Source organism: Neophocaena asiaeorientalis, unplaced genomic scaffold, assembly GCF_003031525.2.
Source record: "Neophocaena asiaeorientalis asiaeorientalis breed wild unplaced genomic scaffold, Neophocaena_asiaeorientalis_V1.1 scaffold606, whole genome shotgun sequence".
NCBI lineage: Eukaryota > Metazoa > Chordata > Mammalia > Artiodactyla > Phocoenidae > Neophocaena > Neophocaena asiaeorientalis.
Window position 1 is genome coordinate 10,662,561 of NW_020173687.1, and position 25,347 is coordinate 10,687,907.

General features: G+C 50.7%; 1 protein-coding gene across 2 annotated transcripts in view; it reads right to left on the reverse strand.

The window, feature by feature from the left end:
* BCAS4 (breast carcinoma amplified sequence 4) overlaps positions 1 to 17,388 on the reverse strand; it is a 59,943-nt gene extending 42,555 nt beyond the window's left edge. The window contains exons 1-2 of one of the 2 annotated variants that reach the window (XM_024750385.1): positions 17,175 to 17,388; positions 1,495 to 1,566 (exon numbers count right to left, since the gene is read on the reverse strand). In XM_024750385.1, the coding sequence (XP_024606153.1) occupies positions 1,495 to 1,566; positions 17,175 to 17,354 (252 nt within the window). In that variant the 5' untranslated portion in view covers positions 17,355 to 17,388. The remainder of the gene's footprint in view (positions 1 to 1,494; positions 1,567 to 17,174) is intronic. The other variant, XM_024750384.1, reaches the window with a different exon arrangement.
* Between the last annotated feature and the right edge of the window lie 7,959 nt (positions 17,389 to 25,347).

Genomic DNA, 25,347 nt, shown 5'->3' on the forward strand with positions numbered 1-25,347 from the left:
AGCAATTGAATTCTTCCTGTTCCTCTTTCAAACCCCAAATTAATCACCACCTGTTCTGCAAAGACTTCCTGATTTCCCAGGCAGAATTTAACACCTCTTCGTTTTTTTAAAAAAAAGCAAACAGTCTTGGGATTATGTGCCCAGTTCCTTCTAGAACCTCTTTTCCTTTTCAAAACCTCTGCAGCCTCGCTTCGCACCTGGAACACACCTCCAGGCCAGTGCTTCAACCCTGGAGGACAGCGGCTGGTACACAGATCGCGTTTGGGGGATCGGGGGCTGTTGGACGGGAGGGGAGGGTGGATGGAGACAGATCTGTCTGTCTTTGCATCCTCAGGCTCACCAAGGGACCAGTCAGAGAAGGTGCCCAATGTTCGGTGATGAAGAAAGGACCATTCAGGGCATTAAAAGTCAGTCTCGTTACCCAGCTCCCACCTGGACCCACATCTGAACTAAAAAATTGGCACTCGAGAAAAACACAGATAGGTCCTTGTGGGAATGTTTGTGTCTTGTTCACTGCAGTGTCCCCAGGGGCTGGCACAGGCGCGCTCAGATGTCTGTTGAACGTATGGGGAGAAAGTCGTACCCATCGTGGCAGGTTGCTCTGAGGTGGGATGGGAGGATACAGGGAACACGCTCTGTACGGAGCATGGTACAAAGTAGATGTTCAACAAACACTACTCCCTGGGGCTCTCACCAGCGTCTCTCCAGACGCTTGGTACACATCTGCACGGCTGGGCCCAGCTGGGCTTCCTGTGCTCGCGGGGAGAGGCGGGCCTGGTCCCAAAATGGAGCTCCACCCTTTGGGCCTCCAGGCCGAAGCCACGAACCCTGGCTGCTGGTGTGCCTTTAATAAGCTTGGGAACTTCCAGAACATTCTATCAGCGCTCCTCAGGGCCCCACAGCTGTCCGGCAACAATCCTGGAGACACAAGGAGGAGTGGAGACCTTGCCTTCCCGGCCTAGGGCACCATCTTCCACGGTCCTCCCCACCCCGCCAGGAGGAGCCGCTCCCACCAAGCAGGGTAGGAGGCAACAGTGGAGGGACCAAAGGGCTGAGGAGGGCAGGGCCCTCGATGCCGCAGCCCTCCAGGGCCAGGGCCCGGCCAGGAGGCTCCTCCTAGGCCTCCCAGGCCTGAAGCCATTTCCTGGCTGTCTCCACGTCTGCCTGGCGAACTGTGCAGAGCAAGGAAAGTTAAATATAGTCTTAGCGTCCCCGCCGACCGGCTCCCCGCATCGGGCCCGAGAGTGCCACCTGGTGGCCCACTCCCGCCTCCTCGGTGGAATGAAGGCATCTCCGGGGAAGGGCGTTATCAAGATGGCCGCCTCAGGGAACCTCGTGTGGACAGAGGGAGAGGGTGTGAGCTGCCCCCACGCCGCTGCCCACGCCTCCTGCTGGCTAAGCCGCCACGCCACCGAGGTGGCTCCCCAGGAAAGCCCAGGAAGGCCCTGAAGTCTGGGCTGGGCCTGCACCCACGGCTCCCAGGCGGGCACTCACCATGTCAGCCAGGCAGCAAAACTCTTCCAGCCTGAGGAGCAAGCCCTCGACGGTCTCCTCCACCTCCGCCGCCTGAAGAGAGACAAGATCCTGGAGATTAGCAAGCGGTTTCCGGGGAGACAAACGCCCTTCATTGTCTTTCTTCTTTTTTAAAGCAAACTACATTTTAGGATTATCTGCCCAGTTCCCTCCAGACCTACTTTGCCTTTTCAGAACCCCTCGTAATTTGAAATCGGGATGTGCCCGCGTCAGTCTTGATAACCGTGGGCACCTCTGTTTAACCCCTCTGGTTCAAGCCACCGTGGACCATCCACTCGACGCAGCTCTCAAAAGAGATGAGATAAATAAATACTAACAGGAGATAACAAAGCGACCCTCATCACCCCCATTGTTTAGATGAGGAAACTGAGGCTCAGAGAAGTAAGGGAACCTACTCAAGGTCACAGAGCTAACAAGCACTGGGGCCCAGACTCTCCTGTAGGTTTGAGTCGCCAGCCTCAAAGCCTGCTCTTATCAACACTGAAAAATGCCTCTCCAGACAAACCACAGGGAGCAAAGTCAACTGCAGGAGAGAGAGAATATAAAACTACCCTTGTGAAACGTGTCTGCTTCAACAGAGAAAGGCCTGGGATGATACTACCAAACTGTAATAGTTAGGGGATATACTGACACTAAAAAAGTATTTGTTGTTTATCTGAAATTCATATGTGACTGGGGGTCCCGTAGTTTATCTGGAAACCCTATCAGTAGTGCTTACTTAGCCCTGGGGAGTAGGAACTGGGGAATGAGGTCTGACACTCTGACACAGGAGCCCTGAATGTTTTATGTTACGTGAAAGGTCCAAACCTCAGAAGTTATCAAGGCCAGGCGGTAAGGTAGATGAACGCGAAGCAGGCCACTGGGGCTTGGGGTGATCTGAGAATCACTCTGCCTACTTCTGGAGCAGCCAGCCACTAGCAGCCATCAGCAAACACAAGGCCAGCATTGCCAGAACCTTCCATTTTCAAGAGAAGCCAGAAATTCTAACTTTATGGGAAATGTCCCAATTTTTAAGTAGTGGCACAAATTCAATAACGCTCCATGGGCCAAGCAAAATAGAACACGAAGGGTCTCCCTGCTTTACTCACTTGTGTAAAAAAATTAGTCTGAACCCTTTTTCCCCTCGAGCATGTACTATTTTCATGATTTATAAAATACCTGTATTTTTTTTTTCTAATTACCAGGCATCTAGGAAGGAAGTTCAGCTGGAACGTGAACCGCTTCCTTTGGCTTACCAGGCCGAATCGTTCTGCTCCAGGGAGGTGTTCCCAGGCATTTCTGGGCAGGCCTGGCGCCTGCCCCCTCACCTGAAGGCCGCCCTCACTGGCCACTTGTCCCCGGAGAAATGTTTCTACAGTGCAGGAGCCGCCCGCCGCCTGCCGCCTGGGCTGTCAATACCACAACCAAATAAACGGTTGCACAAAAAAACATCTTTCCGGCTGGAGTATAAATAGTGCCGAGCTGCAGTTTTAAACTCTGCAACCTTCATCTCACAGCTGGGACTATTTCTGTGCCTGACTGGGGGAGGCTTGACGGGGGAAGGGGATCGCAGTGGAGGGAGGACAGGAAGTCCCCCTCCCACCCCCCAAAAAGTAAAAGCATGGTAAAAAAAAAAAAAAAAGTGTCCTTAATGCACTAAGGGAGAAAGAAGGAGCTGAGAGGCCACTGAGGTGGAAGGGGGAAGGTTGGTGGTTCCTTCTGATCCAGAGGAAAGCGAGAGAGACGGGAGGGGGCAGAGATGCACGAGGGAGCACAGTGCAGACAATCTACGCCCCAGTCCAAAGATGCGTGGGAAGACTAAACCTGCCAGAGGGACGTGAAGGACCACGCCCCAGCTGGCTGGTCGGCCTCCTTCCCAAGACACACTGCAGCTCTCTGCTCATAGGAAGAGCCTCTCGACCTCTCCTAGCGTGTTCACAAAGGAAGTCAGTCAGTCCTGAGTTCGAACCCCATCTTTCTCTTTTGCCAGCTGTATGACCCTAACCCGGGGGCGTAACTTGAGCATCTGGGCTGGTTCACCTGTGACAGGAAGTGCCACATCCATTTGGCAGGATTTTAGGTTAACCTCACATAATAGACATGGCTAAGCCATTTAACGGGGCGCAGGCACACAGTAGGCACATATAAATGGTTGCTCTATGGATCTCTCTCACTAGATAATAGAAACAAAGGCTAATCACCATATGTGGATTATCTCATTTGCTTCTCAGGAGAACTCTATACTGTAGATGCCATAATTTCCCCCTTTCTATGGATTGAGAAACAGAGGAGCAGAGAGTTTAAGTCACTTGTTCAAAGACACACGGCTAATAGACACTGAAGCGAAAATGGAAAATTTCACTTCTCTGAAATTTGTCACCACCAAGGTGCTCCCTGGGGAGGGGGAAAGTGTGCCCACTTTACTGTTGCCTGTCAACTATGGTCTCCCCACCACCCCCTCCTCCTGGTGCCTAGGGCGGTGGCCCAAAGCAGCAGGGAGGGAGCAAAGAGAGCATTTGCTGACTGCTTGGTCAGTTAAGGGAAGGACAAGTCCCAAGGCATTCCCAACCAGCAGGAAGGATTAGCGACCCCACCGTGCCCACAGATCATTCACGGGACAATTTTCTCTCACGGTAATTCCCTAAGTGGCCTCAGAAATAAGAGTCCTGCAGGCTGCAGCCCACATGCCTTTTTAACCAGCCCATAAGCAAAATGAATGCCCTCACCATCCTTTGCAACCCCCGGGCAGAAATTGTCCCACTCCGAGGGAAAGGAAGCAAATGGCTCGCTTTAAGTGACATTCAGGGCGTGGTCAGTGGGGATGGCAGGCAGGCATCTTTTTAACACGTGTGAATCATGGCATTCACCGCCTTCTTCCACATCTCCTGCTCAAAGTGCCAATCCCAGCTTCCCAGCTGGGCATGTCAAAAGCCGAAAAGGGGCTGGCTCTGCCTACCAGCAACTGGCACAAGGAAACACAAAATGATCCTCCACCATCCGTGGTCTTCTCCATCTCCACAAAGGGAAACTTCATCTTCCAGGTACTCAGGCCAAACACATGGGAGGATCCTGGACTCGTCTTTCCTTCCCACCCCCAACCCCATCCAACCTTTATGCAAACCCTCTCAGTTCTGCCTTCAGAATATATCCCAGATCCAACCACTTCTCTCCACCACTCTGGTGCAAGGCACTGCCTTCCCTCGCTGGGGCCGCTGCAGTAGCCTGTTACTCATTGGTCCCCTGCTTCCTCTTTTGCTCCCCTTCAATCTACTCCTCAGAGATTCTGTTAAAACCAAAGCCCTCCTCAGCTCAAAATCTTCCACCGTACCACGTCACAGCCACTAGAATGGCTACGATCACAAAAACGGCAAGTGACAAAAGTTAGTGATGACGTGGAGCAACTGGAACCCTCATCCACTGCGGGTGGGAATGTGAACTCGTGCGGCTGCTTTGGAAACCAGCCTGGTTTGGAAAGCAATCTCAAAAGGTCAAACATAGAGTTACCCTATGACCCAGCAATGTATCCAAAAGAACTGAAAACAGAGGTTCGTACAAAAAACTTGTACATTATTCATAATAGCCAAAAAAGTAGAAATAACTCAATGTCCATCAACTGATGAATGGACAAACAACATATGGCATGTACATGTGATGGAATATTATTTGGCCATAAAAAAGAATGAAGTCCTAATACGTGCTACACCATGGATAATCCTTGAAAATATATGCTAAGTGAAAGAAGCCACATATTACATGATTCCTTTTATGTGAAATGTCCAGAAGAGGCAAATCCACAGAGACAGAAAGTGTCTTAGTAGTTGTCTCCCCCATGGAAAGGGGGGAGGGGGAGTAGGGAATAACCGCTGATGGTTATGGGATTTCTTTTTTGGGTGATGGAAATGTTCTGGAATTAGGTTGTGGTGATGTCTGAACAACATCAAGAATATACTAAAAACCACTTAACTTTATACTTTAAAATGGTAAATTTTATGTTATATGGATTATGTTAATTTTTTTTAAAAGTCCTCCCCCATCTTCCATCTCAATCAGTAAATGCCTACTGGAGGCCTCCCCAGCAACCACACCAACCATGTCCTCACCCCAGGGCCTTTGCACCTGCTGTTCCCTTCACTGGTAAAGCTCATCTCATACTTCCTTCTAGCCTTTGCTCATATGACTCTCCTTAGTGAGGCCTTCCCTGGCCCTGTAGCTTCCCTACCATGCCACATCCTGCCCCAATTTATTTCTCTCTTTAGCCTTTATCACCATATAACTTACTATATATTTCACTTGTTTCTTGTCATCTTCCCCCAACAGAATGAAAGCTCCTGGTGAACAAGGGTTTTCTTTTCTTTTATTTACCTTTGTGTTCCCAGGGCCTAGAATAATGCCTGGCACATAGTAGGTACCTGTGTTTCCTAAGACAGCCTTCCAACTCTCTCCCATCTCACGTATCTTTTTGCAATATGACCTTGCCACTCTGCCCATGAAGAGGTAGGATCATTCCTTTCCACCCGAATCTAGTCTGTGACTTGCTTTGACCAGTAAAATGTGGTGGAAGCAACGCTCTGTGACTTCCGAGTCTAGAGACCTTGCAGCTTCTGACCCTCTTGGAAGACAACAGCAGGCAAGTTTGCTGGAAAGGCCACAGGGCGGAAAAGATATGCTCTGTGACTTCCGAGTCTAGAGACCTTGCAGCTTCTGATTCACCCTCTTGGAAGACAACAGCAGGCAAGTTTGCTGGAAAGGCCACAGGGCGGAAAAGATCCTGGAGAATGAGAGGTCGTGCAGGAAAACTGAGGTGCCCCGGCTGGAGCACCAACTGCCCAACACATGAGTGAGGCCATGTTGGACCTTCCACTGCAGAATGCAGCCTCATGAGCCAGCCCAGTCAACACCACGGGAGCAGAACGGCGCAGAGGAGCTCCACCAACCTACAAAATCAGGCACTATAAAATGGGGGTCGTTTTTAAACACTAAGGTTGGGAGTGGTTTGTTACTCGGCAATTGGTAACCAATACAGTGCTCAATGAATATTTGTTACAAGAAAGGAAGGAAGGAGGGAGGGAGGAGAAAAGAAAAGGGCCATGGGAAGGAGGAAGAAAAGTGCTCTCCTGGAAGAGCTACAGCCTGAGAACAGCAGCCGCGATGGCGTCTTAGTCCCCATTTGCATTCATGCTGTGTGGTCTTAACTATACCTCTGACCATCTCTGTGCCTCGGTTTCCCCACTTGAAAGTGGAGGTGGGTGGGAATCCTCCGACTCTCTGTGTTTGGAGATGGAAGCTGAGGAGGGTCAAGTAACTTCTTTCTCTAGGTTACTCTTGGTGAGATGCTCCACCCATGCAGGAGATGGCTGTGACCCCACCAGGGTCTCCAAACTCAAAAAGACACAGAAGCCAGGCAGGAAATGAATACTAGGGAAGGGGGCCATGCTTATGAATGTTTTCTTCACATTGCTTATCTCAGTTTCCCACTTTTGACAGAGACGTTTTACTTTCCTCCGAGAAACACAGCAGCACCAGCAGAATAATAAATGGCAGCTGGGGCTTCCCAGTGGTTAAGAATCCACCTGCCAATGCAGGGGACACGGGTTCAAGCCCTGGTCCAGGAAGACCCCACATGCCACGGAGCAACTAAGCTTGTGCTCCACAACTACTGAGGCTGTGCTCTAGAGCCCACGAGCCACAACTAATGAAGCCTGTGCACCTAGAGCCTGTGCTCGCAACAGGAGAAGCCACCACAATGAGAAGCCCGCGCACCGCAACGAAGAGTAGCCCCCGCTCGACGAAACTAGAGAAAGCCCGCGTGCAGTAACTAAGACCTAATGCAGCCATAAATAAATAAATGGCAGCTGACGCCATGCAGGGAGACAAGAGGGAGGGGTGGGGACTGTGGCAAATGGGAGGCCCCGTCTAAAGAAGACACCTGGGAACTTCCCTGGCGGCCCAGTGGTTAGGACTCTGCGCTTCCACTGCAGGGGGCACGGGTTCAATTCCTGGTCAGGGAACCAGATCCCACGTGCACGCCGCAACTAAAAGATCCCGCGTGCCGCATCTAAGACCTGGCGCAGCCTAAATAAATAAATATTAAAAAAAAATAGAACACTTAAAAAAAAAAGACAAAAGGGTGATCCAGATATTTATGAAAGCTCTTCCAATTCGAAAATGTTCAAAACTAACCTAAAAAATTAAAAAACACTATGACGGCCAAACAAACCTGACTGTAGGCTGAACAGGGCCTTCAAACCTCTGACCGATTGGTGTCTTTAAAACGCAAACATCAGGCTTCCCTGGTGGCGCAGTGGTTGGGAATCCGCCTGCCAATGCAGGGGACATGGATTAGAGCTCTGGTCCTGGAAGATCCCATATGCCGTGGAGCAACTAAGCCCGTGTGCCACAACTACTGAGCCTGCAGTCTAGAGCCTGTGAGCCACAACTACTGAGCCTGCAAGCCACAACTACTGAAGCCCATGCGCCTAGAGCCCATGCTCCGCAACAAGAGAAGCCACTGCGATGAGAAGCACACGCACCACAACGAAGCGTAGCCCCACTCGCCGCAACTAGAGAAAGCCCGGGCGCAGCAACAAAGACCCAACGCAGCCAAACATAAATAAATAAAATAAATTTAAAACAAAAACAGACAAACAAAAAACCACACAAACCCAAACATCTATGAAATGTCCAGAACAGGTAAATCTTTAGAGACAGAAAGTAGATTAGGGGTTCTTGGCGGAGGGAGAGCTCAGGGGGACAGGGTTTCTCTGGGGGGTAATGAAAATGTTCTAAAATTGATTGTGGTTGATCGTTGTGCAACTCTGTGAATAAACCAAAAGCCATTAAACCGTACATTTTAAATGGGTGGATTGTATGTCATGTGAATTATATCACAATAATGCTGTTTACAGACACACACACACACACACACTCTCTCTCTCTCCCTCCCCCTCCCCCTCCCTCTCTCTCTCCCGCCCCCCGGAGAATCCTTCTAGAAACCACAAGGTCCACTCAGCCCAGGAACAAGGCCGCTGAAGACCTGTAGCTTTTGCTGCAACATTTTTAAAGAAGCCAGACATTTGGATTTTTATGTGAAAACTCCCACTTTTTTAAAGTTGGCATCTACTTAGCATTTTAAAAAGCAGATCACCATGCCAGCCAGAGGACACCCACATGCAGCCAGTTCAGGGGAGGGTGTGGTGGTAGCTTTGCCTGACACCTGGCGCTATGGCCTGACCTTGCTCCTGCTTCCTCCAGCCAGGCTGGGCCAGGGTCCATGAGTACATGACGGGGGTGAAAATGAAACAGGCTCAAGGACTGTGAGGCCTGCCCACATTCAGGGCATGTAATTAGTAATGTCACCTCTTCTCCAAAAGCACTCATGGTGGCCCCTTCAGATGACAGGGAAAGTAAAGGTCTTTAGAGGAAGCAGCCTCATCTCTGTGCACAGGATGGAAGGGCTGGATCAATGGCAGAAAGACCCTGGGAGCTGGGCAAACCAAGAATGAAGGGCTGGAAAGAGCAAATGAAGGGATTCTCCAGATGGCCTTGTGCTGAAATCGCAAACTGAGAGGACCGGGCCCTTTAGATGATGATCCACTTCCCAAAGAGGGGACACGGGAACTCCTTCCTCCCAGGCCCCTACAGCAGCTCAAATAAGAGTTCCCATCCCCCAGAGGGACCCTCGACCTTGAGGTGTGAATGTCTAGAAGGGCTGACTACTCTGCTCTACTCTCGCCTTGGCCCTGACTTCTAAGAAGGTTAATTTGGTAACAGCAACCAAAATTTTATATGCATGTATCCTTGGACCCAGTAATTCCCCCACTGGGTATGTGTCCTCTGGACATATATGCACAAATGCAAAATGATGTACGTACAGAGATACTCATTGCAACAGACTTTGTTTTGGGGTTTTTTTTGGTTTTTATTTATTTATTTTTGGCTGTGTTGGGTCTTCATTGCTGTGGGTGGGCTTTCTCTAGTTGTGGCGAGCAGGGGCTACTCTTCGTTGCGGTGCACGGGCTTCTCATTGTGGTGACTTCTCTTGTTGAGGAGCACAGGCTCTAGGTGTGTGGGCTTCAGTAGTTGCGGCGTGCGGGCTGCAGTAGTTGCGGCACGTGGGCTCAGTAGCTGCGGCACGTGGGCTCAGTAGCTGCGGCACGTGGGCTCAGTAGTTGCGGCACATGGGCTTTAGAGTGCAGGCTCAGTAGTTGTGGCGCACGGGCTTAGTTGCTCCGTGGCATGTGGGATCTTCCCAGACCAGGACTCAAACCCATGTCCCCTGCATTGGTAGGTGGATTATTAACCACTGCGCCACCAGGGAAGCCCGCAACAGACTTTGTAACAGCTAAAGAATCCATGTAACCTAAATGTCCATCAGTAGAAGAACGGTTACCTAAATTATAATTCAGACAGACAATGAGATTCTGTTTAGCAGCTAAAAAATAATTGGTCAGCTCTCTGTGCACTCATATGGAAAGCTGTCTAAGACATAGTGAGTGAAAAAAGCACAATGCAGAAGGGGGAGGCGGCAGGTGGGGACGACAGGGGACACAGGCATGGCCTGCAGCGGCCTCTGTAGAGCAGCAGGGGCTGAGAACCAGGGGAGGCAGGGCCTCACTCAGCATTCCATGGTCACCGGGACCTTTGGATTTTGTAACATGTGCATATATTTTTTATTTTTAAAACAAACTTATTTTAAAACCAACTCCAATTCACTTAAAAGAACCACAGGCCAAATTTCCATCACACTTGCACCAAGGAATAAATTCAGATCCCGAGATAGCTTAAGAGAACCGGGGGCTCATGCTGACCGTGGATGCAGCAATTATGTTTTGCAAACCAAAAACTGGAATCTATGGTTGGTCTCACGTACACAGATACAGAAAGTTAACATTGGACCTCCAGGCTTACACGAGGTCATGCTAGTGAGAGAAAATTCACCATCTTCTGCACAAGCGAAGGGCTGAAATCGCCCTCTTGCAAACACTGTGTGGAAATATTAATGTGTGTCACGCCCACCCTCCCACCTGTTCTGAGAGCCCTGAGGGCGGTGGGCCTCTCCTGCACTTTTGCTTTCCAGCTCCTGACATGGGGTCCGCACCTGGTACCTGCTCCATAAACAACTATAGAATGATTAAGTGAATAATTGTAGCTAATGCACCAGATCGCTTACTGTGGTCCTGACCCTGAGCCAAGTGTTGCCCGTGAATCATCTCATCCAACCCCACAACTGGAGGAGAAAAGGCAGAGAGAAGCATGAGCGCAAAGCCGAGATCTGAACCCAGGCCATGTGGCTCCAGAGCTGGTCCTCCCACCACTCAGCCTGACCAAGAGCAAGGGGGTTGGGGGGAGGCACACATCTGTAAAGGATGCTTCTTCAACTGATACGTGAGGCATCAGTAGCTGGTGCGGTAGACACAGCAGCAGGCAGGACCGACGAGTTTTCTGTCCTCCTGAGGCGGCTGGAAGCAGGCATTCCTGGGCATGGGGCCAGTCCCGCTAGCACTGACGGAAGCTGTGAGCCCCCGGCAGGCTGGCCATCAGAATCTCCGGAGGGGCGCTTACAAGTCCAGATCCCCAGGCCTGGGGTGCCTCCAACAGTTAGCAGTCGTGGTGACTGTCCAACAGACTGATCAGTCTCGGCCACTCCAGGCTTACAACCCTGCTGGAGGGCTTTCAGCGTTCCAATGCCCAGGTGGCGCCCACACCAACGAAATCAGAGTAGCTGGGGGTGGGAGCCTGGCATCAGCACTTTTTGTTGTTGATCTCAGATGATGCAGATGTTTGGCAAAGGTTGGGGACCACGCCCTACACCAGTGCTCTCACCTTGGCTACGCTCCACCTACCACCCCCACCCCCACCCCCGCGATCGATTTAACTGGATCTCCTATTTATAGATGCACGAAATAGGTGTTTTTTGCCTTTAAAGTTCTTATTTACACTGCACACACCTCCGTGCATCTTGCTTTTCTCCCCGGTGCCGGAACGGCACGTTCAGAGCTGACTCGCTGCCGCCGCGAGCTGTCCGCTGCACGGGAGCATCGCTACATGACCAGCCTGGGCTGGTTGGCACCAGGGTCACTTCCCGTCTTTGGGAACCTGTTTCAAAGCTTCTCGGTTCGTGCTGAGAGTCAGCCAGACCGGGAACTTCTAGCCAAGGTTCCGAGGTGACCCTCCCCCAAAGCCCAGCTGTCCTGTGATAAGAGATTGTTCAGAGCCAGGGACAGGTCCTTCCACTGCTGGGCAGTTCTGCGGGGAGAAATGTAGGAACTTTCTTCCGAGAAATGCTGCCCCTCTCCAAGCGCCCACCTTGGCCTTGGCTCTCACACCCCCGAAGGTTCTGATTCAGGGAGCCTGGCCAGCTCGGTGTACGTCCACCGGGACATCCACATCTGTGGTCTCCCTGCTGCCACGCCAGCCCCTCCGACGCGTTCCGGCACTGCAGCCCTAAGTCCACAAATCTGATTCCGTCTTTCCCCTGCTCACACCCAGCTTGGCCCTGCTTACAGCTTCTATCCATGACACCCCAGAATCGAATCCAGACTCCTCCCCTTGACCCCAGGCCCTGGTCTGGCCCTGCCCCCTCTCCCCTTTATCACTGAGGTCCACCCACTCAGGTACCTCTGGAGACCTCATTTTTCCCTGTCTCCAGCAACACACATGATGCCAGATCTTTGCCTGGTGGTTCCTTCCAATCTTCCTGTGTGTCGCTATCACGGCCCCTCAGGTGTCTCCCTCGTGGCATTTATCACCGTTAGTTACCCTGTTGGGTAACTCCTAGTGGGCTCATCTTCCTGACTGCAGTGCCAGACCTTGAGGGCAGGCATCGCCTCTGCCTCACTGGCCTCTCCCCGGTGCCCGGCGCAGTGCCTGGCACACAGCAGGTCTTCCATAAAGATCTGAGGGGGCTTCTCCGGTGGCGCAGTGGTTAAGAATCTACCTGGGGCTTCCCTGGTGGCGCAGTGATTGAGAGTCCGCCTGCATGAGGAGTGGCCCCCACTTGCCGCAACTAGAGAAAGCCCTCGCACAGAAACAAAGACCCAACACAGCCAAAATAAATAAATAAATAAATAAAATTTATTTTTAAAAAAAGATCTGAGGAATAAATTAATACAGAACTACATCTCTAGACAGAGTAGACTGTGCCCTGGCACCCACCCACAGACTTCTAATCTGAACATCCAAATTTGAATCCCGAAAGGGGACCAGTAGGTCACAAGAATAAGACACATGCCAGGGTTCCCATAGGCACAGGGTGTTTGCAGGTTGGACACAATAAAATATTCTTTACTTCCACAAAGAAACAGTCTCTTCTACATTTTTTCTTGAAACTCAAGGGCATTTTTGGCTAATTTATGTTTTCCCATTTCAGTCCAGATACACGGTTTGGAAAAATAGTTCCCTTTCCTCTTATCATGACTACAGAAAATTCAAAGGTTCAAGCACAAGGGTAAATGGTAACTGATATCAACTTCGGTATGAGGGATACAATGAGGAGGAGTGGGGACTGTGGCAAACAGGAGACCACAACTAGGAAACAGGGACCTAGGATTACCAGACTGTCCATATTTTAAATAAACAAGAAACTCAGATTTTCTTCATGAAAATTCTCCATTTAAAAACCCCTATGTGAATTGAACCCATCATATCAGAGTGCTGGATTCAGCCTCTGGGCCACCAGTTTGCAACCCCTGATCTAATCCACATGTGGTTAACAGGCGCTTTCCCCCATCATCCTTTGCCCACTCAAGCAAAGTCCCTCGGTGTGAGAAAGTGCTGGCTTCCTTTATTTCCTTCCATGTAGGCCATTAACCCCATCTGTGGGCAAATCTGTCCCGTGTTCCAGCACAGGAACCAAATGGAATTCTCAGAGTCTGGTCAGGAATTCACCCTTGGGTGGGTATCAGGAGTCAGCCATTCGGAAGGGCCCTGAACTCCCCTCCCTCCTAAATCACAGGGCACCCAAGAGGCAAACATCTCTCTCTCTCTCTCTCTCTCTCTCTCCCTGCCATCTTGAAGCAGCTTCCGGAGATCCTGCCTGAAACTTCCCCCAAAAGAGGAAGTTCAAACCAGAAAAAGAGAGAAAGTAAAACACAAAAAGCTGGTTGGACAGAAAAACCTAAAGGCACTAGAAATAGTAAAATGCTCACCTGCCGACTCATCTCAAGCCGCCCTTCAGCGGCTCCTCGATCTGGGAGGCCGTGCAAAATCCCAACACGGTTTCTGCCCCCTCACTAGCCCCGCCTCCCACAGCTCCCCGCTCTCCCTGCTGCTTGCTCTTCTATCCTGGTGATCACCCTGCTTCATCCCACCCCAGGATCTTTGCCAGTTGTTTCCTCTGCCTGGGATGTTTTCCTCCTACCTCTCAGCCTGGTCAACTTCTATTCATGCTTCAGAGCTCAGCCTAAAATGATGCTGCCTCAGGGAAGCCCTCCCTGAACACTCCCAGACAAAGTGGGGTCCCTCTGCTAATCGCCCTCCTGGACCTCTGTGCTTCCTCTTCCCTGCCCATTCCTAAGGGGTTACCACACGGGTCTCAAGCTTTCTTGGAGAGGCCTTCCCCACCCCATGTCTCCCAGACACAAAGACACCCTCTATCACATCACCCATGCCCATGTTCTCCATGGCATTCATCACAATTTAGAGGTTTTGTATGTTATGTGTTTACTGTCTGACAGTCGGGCCATGAGAGCGGGAGCCCTTGTGTGTTTCACTCCCCGCACACGGCAGGGGTTCAAGGTGTTGAACGAAGAAGGCCCACTTCCCTAAGAACCCCAGGACACCCCTAGGACTGGAGCTGGCTGGTCTGAGACTCCTACTGCTCCATTTAAAAGCCCAAAGTGGCCCTAGGACAGGGGCTGGTGCAGGAGGCACTGGCTGCCCAGACCTGTTCCCAAACCAGACTTTCCCTTTCCAGTTCATTTGCCCATCTGCAAACAGCTTCAGCGCGAGGAACTGCCAATGAATTAAGCTTTAAGTAGAGGCTGCAAGTGACTCCACCCTGGCAGTTTTTGCTTCTTTGGGTAAATAAACTTCAGCAAGAGCTCTAAGTGGCTTTATTGCCGCGTGGAGCTACAGGGAGTTCGGCTCTTCATTACAGCCATTACAAACGAGCGTGAGCCAGCCTGCGTCTGAGTTAGAGAGAGCCCTTTGTGAGCAAATGAAGTTAATACATGCAGCTTCTCCTGAAGGCTGTCCCTAGTCAAGACAAGATGAGGCTGGGTTGGGCCGCTGGACACAGTGACACCTTGCTGCTGAGAGCAAGGGGGAGAAAGAACACGAAAGATGCTCGGGTTACTTAAACCCTTAAGCAGGTACCCAACCTAAATGCCCATCCCTGGGGGCGTGGTTCAGAAATTACAGGACATTCATAGGATGTTGCTTATTCGGTGAGGGCCTCAGTTTTCAGTTATGAAGCTGACGTAACGTCCTAGCCACTGGGTCACTGCCAAGATGCAATGACATAGTCCATGGACAGAGTGCAGCACGCTGCTGGCACATAGTATGTGCTCAGAAAATAGGAGGAATTATTCTGAAATGGTGGGACACGAAGAAGCCAAGGAATGATGAAGACCTACACTCTCTGATGCAGAAGCCGCCAGTGTCTTATGACTATTAAGTGCTTAAAACGTGGCTGGTCCACACTGAGATGTGCTGTAAGTTCAATCGTCCAAGCCTGATTTTGAAAACTTACTTCAGGACTTCCCTGGTGGTGCAGTGGTTAAGAATGCGCCTGCCAGTACAGGGGACACGGATTTGAGCCCTGGTCCAGGAAGATCCCACATGCTGTGGAGCAACTAAGCCCGTCCACCACAACTCCGGAGCCTGCACTCTAGAGCCCGCAAGCCACAACTACTGAGCCCCTGTGCCTAGAGCCCGTGCTCCGCAACAAAAGAAGCCACCGCAATGAGAAGCCCGCACATGCACGGCAGCGAAGAGAAGCCCCCGCTCACCATAACTAGAAAAAGCCTGCACGCAGCAACAAAGACCCAATGCAGCCAAAAATAAATAAATTTATATATATAAAAAAGAAGGAATCACTATATAAAAAAAAGAAAACTTACTTCAAAGAATGTAAAAATCTCCTTAAATTTTTTTACGCTGATGACATGTTGAAAGGATATTTTGGAGACACTTATTTTAAATACATTGAAACTTGTAGATCTAAATCTTATAGTGTTTAATGTCAATTAAATCTCAATAAAACTGGAAAAAATTAAATATATTGAAACTAATTTCATCTGTTTCTTTTTCCTTTTTTACATGGCTCCTAGAACATTTAAAATTACATGGATGGGGGACTTCTCTGGTGGTCCAGTGGTTAAGACTCCAAGCTCCCAATGCAGGGGGCATGGGTTCAATCCCTGGTCGGGGAACTAAGACCCCAGATGCCACGTGGCATGGCCAAAAAAAGAAAAAGAAAAAGAAAATTACATGGACGGCTCACATCTTTGGCTCAAATTATATTTCAATTGGACAGCTCTTATAGATACATTCTGACATGGAAATATGTCCATACTATTTTTTTAATTGAGATATAACTCATATACCATAAAATTTACTCTTTTAAAGTGTACGATTCTGTGGTTTTCAGTGAATTCACAAAGTTTTGCAACCATCAGCACTAATTCCAGAACTATTTCATCACTCTGAAAAGAAGCCCTATACCTTACCATTAAGTCACTCTCCATTTGTCCATGCTATTTTGAATAAAGAAACGCAAGTTACAGAACATTATTCTAGTATCACGTGGGTTTTTTTGGTAAAAACTAATTATGTATAATTATTAGTATATATGCATACCTACATTTGTAAATGCATTTTTAATATGTTTGGAATGATGTACACCAAACTGTGAAAGACGGTTATCTCTGGGAACTAGAATTGAGGTGAGAGAGAAAAAGGAGAGGGTGCTTACCCTTTATTTTAAATACTTCTGTACTGCTTCTGAGATTTAAAGAGAGAATGGCTTGACTTTCTGGCCCTACATAACTCCTGGCGAACTTCGGTAAATAACTTTCATGGCACTGTCAACATACTGGCTTCAGCTGGAAGATAAAGAGGCTAGCTTTAGATCTACTTTTTGTTCTGTGCTTTTAAAATAGAAAGTACAGCCAGAGATGAGGTATTTTCCCTCCTAGCAACAGAAGCGTACCGAGGCCGGCAGCATCCTCGCACAGACGCAGCCTGCCCGCCTCCTCCCGGCATGTAGCATCAGCTCAGAGCAGAGCAGGCCGAGCGCCCGGGCAGGGGCAGGACCGGGGGTCAGCCTCCCCCGGGGCCCAGGCTGGCAAAGGGCAGCAGCTCCGAGCGCGCCTCAGTCTGGCATCCCGGAGGATGCTGGGGGTGGTGGGGCGGTCTCAGGTAGGGATGGGAAGCGAGTCTGGGCCCCCGAGAACCGGGGCTGGAGGAGAGGGCGGGCGCGACCTGACGCGCATCTCTGCGCGACGCCAGACAGCCACCGCTCCGCAAAGGAAGGACCCCTCGGACCCCCAGTGCGGGTCCGGAGCCCCAGCGCCAGGTACGAGAGAATGCTGCGGGGAAGCCGAGGCTCCGGGTCCAGCGCGCAAGGGGTCTCCACTCGTCCACTCCTCTCCGGGGGAGCGCGAGCCCTGGATCCCGCAACCCCAAGACCCGCCTCCCCCACTTCCAACCCCGTCCCGTACCTCGGCCCCGGGCTCAGGGGTCAGGAAGAGCGCGAGCTCGCGCGCCCCGCTGCGCACGGGCTCCGGCCGATCGGCGTCCACGAGCAGCATGAGGAGCGCGGCAGAGTCCAGTTGGCGGCGGCTGCCCGGGAACCCGACGCCGCGTCCTGGCCTCGGAGCCCCGCCCCCGACCGGCTGCATGCCCCGTGGCCCGCCTGGCGGAGGCGGGGCAGGTGCGCACCCAGTGGCCGCGGCCCACGCCTCCCGGAACGCCGGGCCGAGCGGGCAGCGCCACCCAGTGGCGCGCGACGCTCACTACGCCCGGCCCCCGCACCACCTGGTAAACGATTCTTAAACTCGCTTTCAGATTGCAATCACCTGGGGCTCCTTCAAAACTTCCGAAGTCTGACGGCCACACACAACCTTTAGGGTTGGAACCTGGGCATCAGTACTTTTTATGTTCGCCAGGTGATTCTTACATAGAGCCAAGTTTGAGAACCATCGGTATAGACCACCCCTTTTCACTGGAATCCGGTGGAGCAGCGGTTCCAGCTCCCACAGCACTTTAGAATGCCCCGGGGAGTTTCTAAGAGCCCGGAAGCCAGGCCTCACCCCAGGCCGATTCAGCCGGAATCCCTGGGGGTGGGGCTTGGGCATCAGTTGTTTGTAAAGCTCCCCGGGTGGTTCCAGCGTGCATTCAGGATAGAGAACAGATATCTTAAGAGGATCCTTTCATTTAAAGACCACCCCTCCCGCCATCACCCCGCCCACAGGGCCTCTCCTAGGACAGCATCTTGTTTGCGCCGGTCCGAAAAATTAGGCAAGTCGGGCGTAGCGATCCTCTTCCTCCCAGGGGCAGCTTTTAAAATAAGCTCCCCAGGGAATTCTACAGCGCACTAAATTGGACACAGCCCCGCACCCCTAGGAGGCTAGTCTAGACTCCTTAGAAGCTGAAGAGGGTGGGGTCCAAAGCAATGCTAGTGAGGAGAGTTCTAAAAAAGGTAACGAGGTATAGGGAAGTCTAGCGGTCTCATTTTTCCTATGATGTCTTTTAAAATGTTAAATTCGTTTTTAAAAATCGGGCTGCGCTTAGGGCTGCAAATAAATATACAGGACTCCCCTCACCCTCGTCCTGTTAAATCTTAATTTATATTTTATCTGACAACCTTAGGTAGGGGGCGTGAGCACATGCTTGATTTGTCTTTTGGGTAATCCATCACTGTACAGTTCCCACTGCTAATTTCTCGACATCGCCGCCCAAACATTCAGGCCTTCAGGCCAGAGTAATTTTCTGGAAAATTCTTGGCAAAGACTTGGGCCTCAGGTGCTAAGGAAAAGGATTTAATAGGAACTCACTGAACCCGCACGTGGCCGTTCATTACTATGCTGACGCTCAGAGCCCTTCTGTATCCCACACGCACCCAGAAACCCAGCTCCGACCCTCCCCCTTACCGGCTGACTGGGGCCCTCCCTCGGAAAAGCCCAGAACCGGCCTCAGATTAGCCACAGTCCTGAGCACAGCAAACTTCCCCTGACGGACGAATTTCAGAAACATAATGCTAAGAAAAAAAGGCAAATCGTGAAGGCTGTGTAGGGCACGCTGCCATTAACATAAAGGTTTTAACACATGTGAAACCGCGCTATATATTGTTTGTGGATACCGACATTGGAGTAAAAGTGTAAAGCCGTGCATGGGAGTGACGCACACCGCATTCAGGAAACGGGTTACTCTGGGGTGGGGGAGAGGAAACGGGGGAGGGGTTTCAATTATATTTGTAACGTTTTATTTCTTCTGTTGATGTTTGTTATAGTATTTAAACTTTTAAAATGCCCGATATGACTCACTGGGAAAAAAACAAAACCCAACAAAACCCTAGGATATTAGCTAAAAGTGCTGCCCCGACCCCCTTTCCCTGGAGATGGGGGGTCCGGGAAAGAGATCTTCGCTCTTCACCAGCCTCTCCGCGATTCATACCCTAGGCCACGCTGGCTAGCCAAGAGTCATTTTGTTTCTAGTCTTTTTTTCTAAATGTAATGATGCCTTAGAAACATTTTGCTTAGAACACAGATGCCCGGAAGCCCACCCCCCACCTTTCGGAATCGCAGTCTTTGGGGCGAAGGGGAGCTGGCAACAGCTTTTAAAGCTCTGCCGTTGACTGTGACGCACGCAGCACCCCGCAGGCTGAGAAGAGCCCCTCTCCGGTTAGTCCAGCTGTCTGTAGCCAGGGACCCCCGTGGGAGGCCGAATTAATGATTTTAAACAAAGAAGATGAATTTTTAAACAGCCTCCCCGGCCTCTCACAGGCGCTTGGGGTGACCCTGGGGCAGGCGGCAAGCCCGAGGCCTGGAATGCAGCCCGCCTGGGCCGCACCCTGCCCAAACCAGTTTGAACCAGCTGTGGGGATGGAGCCGTGGCGCGTCCCCACGAGCTCCCTCTGGCGCCCAAGACGGGCTCAGAGCGGCTGCTGCGGCCTCCTGCTCGGGAGTCCTCCGCGGGGCCAGGCAGCCGGCTCCCTCCCAGCCGGAGGTCGGGGCGCCCGTGGCCGCCTGGCCCCGAAGACCCCCCCGGGAGCTGCAGTGGCCCCCGGCTGGGCCCCGAGGCCACACATCCTTCCACCCCCGCACCCCCCGTCCCATCTGGCTTCACCTCCAGCTACAAAATGGTTGCCTGTCTGTGTCTTTTCAAGGTCACCTCTGTCAGCTCAGGCCTCAGGCACACAGGGTTCTAGGTGCGCATCGTTCCCAAGCTCGGCTGCGCCTTGGAAACTTCCAGAAAATACTGTCGCCGTGACCACTCCCCAGTGATTGGGATTTAATTGGTCGGGGGCGTGGCCTCGGTTGGGGAGGTTGAAAGGATGCCCCAGGTGATTCTGATCTGTGCTGCTCCAAAGCTGCTTAACTCCGCGGGCCGTTTCTAAGGCCCGTTGGTCTCATTGGGAACGTGTCCTGAAAGCTTACTAAGTGCCAGGCTCTGTTCAAAACTCTTCACAGAGACGCCCGCCTTGAATCTCCTCCGCACCCTGTGAGGCAGGGAGGCTCTGCTGATGCCCCTTTTAGAGATGAGGAAACTGAGACACGGAGAGGTTAAGTCACTTGCCAGGGATTGTAATCAGTCAAGGGAAGAACCCAGGTCCTTACCTGCTCCTCACGCTACACTGGCTGTTGCAGGGAAGCCTGGCACCGGGAAAGCTGGTGGCTGCCTGCCCCTCTGCCAGCCCCCCCTTTTCACTGCCCTCCCAGAGCACCTGTAGCCACCTCTCTTCCTGCTCTTAATTCCCCAGTACTCACCAAGTGAAGTTCAAACACCTCCACCCCCCAAGCCTCCCTTGCCAATCTGTCTACTGCTTTTCTCTTTGAACCCTAAGATGCAAATGGGAGCCCACAGAGCAGAGCCAGGGCCCGGAGGAGGTAAGAGAGACATTTGGAGTACAAACTGTTAAGGGGGTCTCCCGGTCAGGATTGGCCCCAGGGAGTGAGAGTCTCCTTTCGTTGTGTGCCCTGGGCATCTCGCCTGCCTCACCTGAGTCCTGGCCCTGCCACACAGCCTGCCGTTATAGACCAAAGGTTTGTGTTCCCCCAAGTTCATACATTGAAATCCTAACCCCGAGGTGATGGTCTCAGAAGGTGGGGGCCTTGTGAATGGAATTAGTGCTCTTACAGAGGTGACCCAAGAAGACCAGGCTGGGGTGTCTAGTCCACAGGAAGATCTGTGCCCCCATCACCTTCACAAAGGTTAACTCGAAGACAAAGGAGCTCTGCAGAAAAAAATATATATATATACATATATATTTATATAAAAGAAAAATAAATATAAAAATATAAAAGAAAAATTAAAAAAAATTAAGAGACCCCAGGAGAACTCCCCTGCCCTTGCCACCGTGTGAGGACACGCGGAGAAGTCAGCCGCCTGCAATCCGGAAGCAGGCCTTCACCAGAACCTGACCCTGCTGGCACCCTGATCTTGGGCTTACAACCTCCCGATCTGTGAGAAATGAATGTCTGCTGTTCATAAGCCACGCAGGCGATGGTGTTACTGCGCGGCCCAAACGAAGGCATCTGTAGGTGTGTTAGCTTTGCCCAGCGTCGTGCTTAAACCCCTGCATCTTTCAATGGTACCTTTCACAGTTCATACGTTCAACTGCGGCTTCTCTCGAAAAGAAAGGGAAGCTCAGGAAACTGTGGGCCTGCCCTGCGGCAATTAGGAGCTGCCCCAGTTTGCGGTCTCCCCACCCACTCTCTGACCTCTTGGTCTGTGAAAGTGTCTGGGTGTTGCTTCCGGGGTCCCCTGAATATGCCAAGTCTGCCGGGCTCCACATCGGCGTCCAGCGTTTCCATCTGCCCCTGGGCCCACTGCCCTTCCTGCCTTCCACCCAGCCTTCAAGGTCGCTCTTCCAGGGCCCTTTTTCTGACCCCCAAAGAGATGAAGCCCTTTAAGCTTACCTTCTACCTTCGGCTAAGTTGAAAGTAAGGCCACCATCAGACAGAAAGTTCCTGGAGGACAGAACACACGTCTCGGGCGTTTTGGGGGGCTTGCTGTAGGAGTCCAGTGGCTGCCTTTGCACCTAGAGGTCAGTCCTCAATAAACACATTCATCTAAAGCTTGGAGTCACTTTCCTGCTTAGTGTCTCTGTTTCGCCACCAGCAAAATGATGTAGAACAGCACCCCTCTTGACAGAAGCATGGTGAAAACCCAGGTTTTAAAAGCATTTTCCTATCACAGTTTTGAAATGATCTCTCTATGGTAATAAGAGATAGCACATCCCCTTCGTTCCCTGTAAAAGAAAAGCTTCTGATTCTCCTCAGGCATTTGATCCGTTTTTCTCTGCACCTTTTCTTTCCACAACAGAGCTGCACAAAGGGGCTCGTAGCTTTGGAGGCAAGAGGCCAAGCGTCGAGACTCAAAGTGCTCCCTAAGTGTCGACGTTTGGCTTTCCAGCTAGAGCTGCCCCGGTCGTGGAAAGTGAGGGGAGAATCCTGGGTTTAGAGGAAAGAGGCATTTCCTTCCCCCTCCAGCTACTGAAATGTGGGTCCCAGGCTGTTTGTTCTGCCTCCGTTTAAACAGACGCTGGAGGGAAAAGATCCTACCCAGCAAGGTGTGAAGTGGCCGGGCTTCGGTGACCCAGGCGGGAGCTTAGCGCCTTCTGTAAATTCTCCTGCAGGCTCAGGCAGTCCTGGGCATTACAGGTCCACCACCCCTAATGCAAAACCCTTGGGGCCAGACATGTTTCAGAATCAGAACTCCTGGGTTTAGAATGTTAACACGGAGCACATAGGACACCCGAGGTGACAACTCCAGGACGAGTGGGGCAGCACCCTGTTATCAGACTTCGTATTTCTCAGTAGAATGTATGAATAGTCACCTTATATGAGCTCATTAAGGGTCTTAAATAAATCTCATGCCAGTCTGGCTCAGGTTCTGCTGGTCAATGCATTTCTGCTGGCCCGCTGGGGAAAAAAGCAAATGGTTTTCAGTTTCCTGGATTTCAAAGTTTCAAAAAAAGGAATTATGGACTTGATTTTCTGTTTCGCAGTTGGGGAAACTGAGGCTCAGGAAACTGTGGCCCAGGCCCACGTATGTAACTGCGTGGAGTTGGGTTTCAAGCCCATGGCTCTCTCATCTATATCACACTGAGATGAATCGGAATACGTCAGAAGATGTTAGAAAATAGTTAAGTGCCCTGGTAAAACAGTATTCATTAGACTATTTGGAACATTGGAATATATTTGTTTCTTGCTTCAGGAAGCTGTATCTCTATTCACTAGGATTCAAAGGCCCTTAAGTGTCTTTGGAGAACAGGGTACGGCATTGTGTACACAGTAGGTGTTCCATAAAAGAGATCCTGCTCTATACGAAACCTGCAGGCATATCAGCAGCAGACAATAAGCTGAGAGGGGCCCCTGGTTGTAACAATGGCCATTAGCAAACACAATGAAATTTAGCAGAAAAAAAAGTATTTACTTTTTTGAGGATTATTGAGCATGTGGGAAACCTCGTCTTCAGCAGTTCATGTGACAACCACAGAGCATTTTTTAATTGATTTTGAGTTTAACTTAAGATATTGAAATAACACAGCTGCTAAAGAGCAAATGAGGATGAGGATGCATTAACTAAAAAATACAGAATGCAGTGCAAAGAGCTAGAAGTGGACTGTCTTCTGGCCCCTGGAGGGCTCCTGCTGGGTACAGAATGTACCTCTGGGAGGGAACAATGCACAGTGACTAACGGCACAGGCTCTAGAGTCAAACTGTCTGGGTTCCACCCACCTAAAAGCTGTGTGACCTTGGCGGAATGACTTAACTTCTCTGTGCCTGAGTTTCCTCAACAGTAAAATGGCATGATACAACTTCACAGCGTTGCTGAAAAGATTCAATGAGACAATCTACATAAACTTCTTTAAACACTGGCTGGCATAAAGTGCTCAATAAATCCTACATTATAAATGGAATATTGACAAACTAGAGTGTCTTCAAGGGAGGACAAAGAAGATGGCCAGATAGATAATATAGCTGATGGTGGCAAGGTTTTGGTCACCAAGAATGCATCTGATAAATATCTGTTGAGACGAACTGAACATAAAGTCAGTTTATGACTGATTTTATGATCATGTGATGCTCATGTGACCTTATGACATGTAATGACAGTTTGAAGGATCAGGGGCTGTTTTGCCGGGAGAAAGCTTGCATTATCTAGAGGAAGATCTATCTAAAGGAAGATCGCAAGGAAGGGGTCGATGAATTCCGTGGGGCTGCTGAGAGAAGAACGACAACTGAGCCAGGGACACGAAAAAACAGAGAAACCGCACCTGCCTAGCTGTGCAGAACACCACTCACATAGACAACGGGCGTGCGTGGCGTCCCCTGGAGTTGTGTGGAATTCTAAGATTCCAGCCCACTGGCCTACATCACCTAATCCCCGCGTATGGGGGGAGCCGGAGGATCTGATGGGTTATCATTCCCGTGATAAAGTTACTGATTAGTTGACTTGGAGTTAATCAAAAGGGAGATTATCTTGGGTGAGTCCGACCTAATCAGACAAGCCCTTAAAGAGGCTCTCGGGCTTCCCTGGTGGCGCAGTGGTTGAGGGCCCGCCTGCCGATGCAGAGTCAGAGCTGGAAGGAGTCAGGGAGGCGCGCCCCTGCTGGCCTGGAGGAAAGCAAGCAGCCACGCTGTTGTGCACCCCTCTGGGGGCCCCGGAGCAGCGAACAGCTGGTGCCTCCGGGAGCCCAGGGCCTCACACCTACAAATGCAGGAACTAAAATCGACCTGAATGTGCTTGACGTTGGATGTGGACTCGAGCCTCAGACAGCCCCAGCGGCACCTTCACTATAGCCTTGTGAGAGAGACCCTGAGCCGTGGAGCCGGGTAACTGTACTGAGACTCCTGACCCACAGAAACTGAGATAACAAACGTGTGTCGTTTTAAGCCTCTGAGTTTGGGGGAATTTGTTAACACAACAAAATAAAACAAGTACGCAGGTATGACTAAAGGGAAGCGGACTTCACCTTAAAGTGAAGGGGAAAGTTTCCGAAGGTGAGTTGTATGTGAATAAACAGATGGGGTCTCCGAGGGGTGAGGCTCCACCTCGGGGGCAATTCAAGCAGAGTCGGGCCGTCTCCTCCTAGACAGGGACGGTATAGACAGGGTTTCTGCTTTGGTTGAAAAGTCACCTCTAGATCACTGGTTCCTAAACTTGAATGTACCAGGTGAATGTACCAGGTGAATGTACCAGGTGAATGACGCGTCACCTGGGGATTTTGGTAAAAGGCAGATTCTGATTCAGCTGGTCTGTCCAGTCACTTGAAACCGCTATTCTTCAAGAAATGTGAATTAGAAGCCAGAAGAATTTCTGGTCTCGGAAATTTCTTTTTTCAAGTATCTTCTTTCCAAGGATACAGTGTGAAAGCAGGTCCACTAGATGTTAGCTCCATGAGGTCAGGAACTGCACCCTCTTGTTCACTGCTGTGACCCCCCAACTGCCACAAAGTCCACATTGGCACAGTTCATATATTTTGAATGAATGGGGTTTGTGAATCATTTTTTAACAACTTTATTGAGCTATATAGTTCACATACCATACAGTCCCCCTGTTGAAAGTATACAGTCAATGGTATAGACTAAAGTACATTCACAGAGTTGCTACACTACTTAGCCATTGCTCCCCCAACCTCCCATCTACTTCCGGCCCAGGCAACCA